This window comes from Primulina huaijiensis, unplaced genomic scaffold, assembly GCF_012295235.1.
Source record: "Primulina huaijiensis isolate GDHJ02 unplaced genomic scaffold, ASM1229523v2 scaffold207770, whole genome shotgun sequence".
Classification (NCBI taxonomy): domain Eukaryota; kingdom Viridiplantae; phylum Streptophyta; class Magnoliopsida; order Lamiales; family Gesneriaceae; genus Primulina; species Primulina huaijiensis.
The window spans coordinates 1-2577 of NW_027354995.1; the positions used below are offsets into that span (position 1 = coordinate 1).

General features: G+C 34.7%; 1 protein-coding gene across 1 annotated transcript; it reads right to left on the reverse strand.

The window, feature by feature from the left end:
• Positions 1-5: 5 nt before the first annotated feature.
• Positions 6-2010, reverse strand: LOC140966713 (root phototropism protein 2-like; the record flags this gene model as incomplete). Its single annotated transcript, XM_073426963.1, has 4 exons — positions 1799-2010; positions 1613-1682; positions 553-930; positions 6-392 (listed from the first exon to the last, which is right to left on the reverse strand). Coding segments are annotated over exons 1-4 (897 nt in total), but the record flags the coding sequence as incomplete, so codon positions are not given.
• Between the last annotated feature and the right edge of the window lie 567 nt (positions 2011-2577).

The window sequence follows — 2577 nt, forward strand, 5'->3', positions numbered from 1 at the left end:
GATATCCTCTTTTCTAGCTCGTTTTTGCAGCTATTAGCAGCTTTCAAGAAAATGGCAGTCCTCAAGAGACAGCACAAGAAATTTAAGGGGAATGCAGATTTATCCGAGGGCAAGATGGCGACTATAGATTCAAGGAGTTCCCGTTGGCAGGTTTTAGTATCAGAGTCTCCAGGATCGGATGATTTCACACCATTGCCAGAGTGGTCACGAACAAGATCGCTAAGTGATCTCTCAGCATACGTGATTATAGCACAGGCTAAAGTAAGTCCCTTCGCTCCTCTAGACTTCATTGATGCTATGATCTTTTGAAAGAAACTTATGTCTAGAATTGTTAGCTCCTCGGTCCACCAGTTTGGGGGCGAACGGCTAGGAAAATTTGCCTCAACGCAAGCCTATCAGACAAAAAATCAGACCATATTTTAGTCAACTAGCATACCGGATCTAATAACTTTACAAACAAACTTTCCCCGAGCAGATCAAGCAACCTCCTATTATTTGATCATACATGTCATAAAATCAAATTTGTAACACGCATAATTTTCTATAAAATACCTTGGCACTGGCGATTTCAACACATCTTTGAACAATTTTGAGGTCCTCAGCCATAGGTAGAAGATTTTGACAGGATTTTAATACCACAAGAGCACCAGACAAGCTCGTTAGCGCCACTTGGGACAAGAAATCCTCAGTCCGGCCAGCAAGATTACCGTCACAATACTTATCCGTCATTTGAAGATATTCAGCTGCACATCGCAAGGCTGCCACGTTGTGCACGGTGATCTCAAAGTTCACACCGTAGCAAAATTTCGCTGTTTTCTCGAATATTTCAGGTCCCCCCGGTATGTCAGAGAGGTTTATTCTTGTTAGATCTGCTTCTTTAGATTCGATAATCAGCTTCCTTATGTGATTGCTCTTAGCTACAAGCATGAACTGCCACAGCCGAAAAACTATATTAATTTCATCATGCTCACATTTGGAAGCCAGATTTTGTTTGTTAAAAACCATTTTTTCCCAAGCATAGGCTCAGAAGTAGATTTATACACCACCCAAAACAAAATTATTGATACATTAATGGGATCACATTCGTAGAGATTCATATATATGATCTCCAAGCGAACTTAATAGAATATCATATGCATATTCGAAACCGTGACCTCTGCTCTGACATACTTACAATTGAAAGCCATTTTTGCTAAAAATCGAGCAGTAGTTTCATATTTTAAAAGAACTCGATATCGTTTTCAAAATTTTCATCTCGAATGGATATCCTAGAATATCCATAAAAAGTCTTGTTCTTGAAAAGTGACTTAAAGATCTGAAACTGATAGTTTCCATTTCATTACAGAATCTGGGTTGTCTCAAGAACATTGAATGATTCCATAAAGCTACCACTTCAGCTAACAAATTCATGATATTGCAAATACAAATAAATCCGTCGCTTAACTTTTTATGCGATATCATACACTAAAAGAAGCAAAACTTTAACTTGTATATATATTAAACTACGAGATCGAAGATCTTTCATACAAAGAAAGTTTCCAAGAAACAGAAGCCATTACAGATCATAAAATGACAAAAAAAAAACTTGTAAAAAATAACGAAATTTTCGTACCTTGTGAAGAGAAAGTTTGGCTTCCCCAACCTCAACAACTACATCTGTAGGGATTTCTTGAGATAACACCCTTTATTCAGAAGAGAAAAGAAAAATAAGAACAACAGCAGAAGTACCCAAAAGAACACACTACACAAAAGAATCCTAAAAGTTTCGAATAAGAAATCTTTGTATATGTATAATTACCACTGCCCAGTTCTCTCCATAGCAAGCGAAACTCTGCTATTGCTTTTGATGGGAGTAGCCATGTATGGGAAACTCAAGAATTTCGGATGATTAAAAGAGCTTACTGTTATATATAAAGAAATTAATTTTATCTCCAACTATCGTTTTCCAGCAATCACACCCCAATTTGGCCATTTATATATAAAGCTTTTTGGCTTCTTTGGGAACAGCTTTTGATAATTGTAGCGGCCTTGCTGGTGAATATACAGGCTTGAATCCGTAACTTTTTACGTAGTTTTCGAGTGATAAAAGATTCCAATCACTGTTGTACCCTCGCACCTTGTGATATGTTTTTTCAATTATTTTTTGTGATTTTAATAAACTTTATTTTTGATGTTTTGTCATAATAAACTTCGTTTTTTTATTAATTACAAAAAACTTTATTTTAAATTTATAATCTTCCAATTATTTATTTTAGATGGATTTTCAGATTTCGAGTTTTGCAAACATCTATTTCGTTGCATGCCATGTCCTCACATTATTAATTCCACGCAATTATGCAATAAAAAATTTATTTCGATGAAAATATTTTCTATAAATATTAACAATTTTAAGTAGAGGTTTTCATTTGCGTATCATCATATTAAAATTTCGATTTATATATTTGATAGCTCTATTATTTTGCAATATGATGTGAATTTGACATATTTTCGTATAGTCATGCAGCGTGGTATCCATCCAATCAACGTACATTTATATAATATATATATATTTGACTGAAGAATTTTTTAACTGAAATT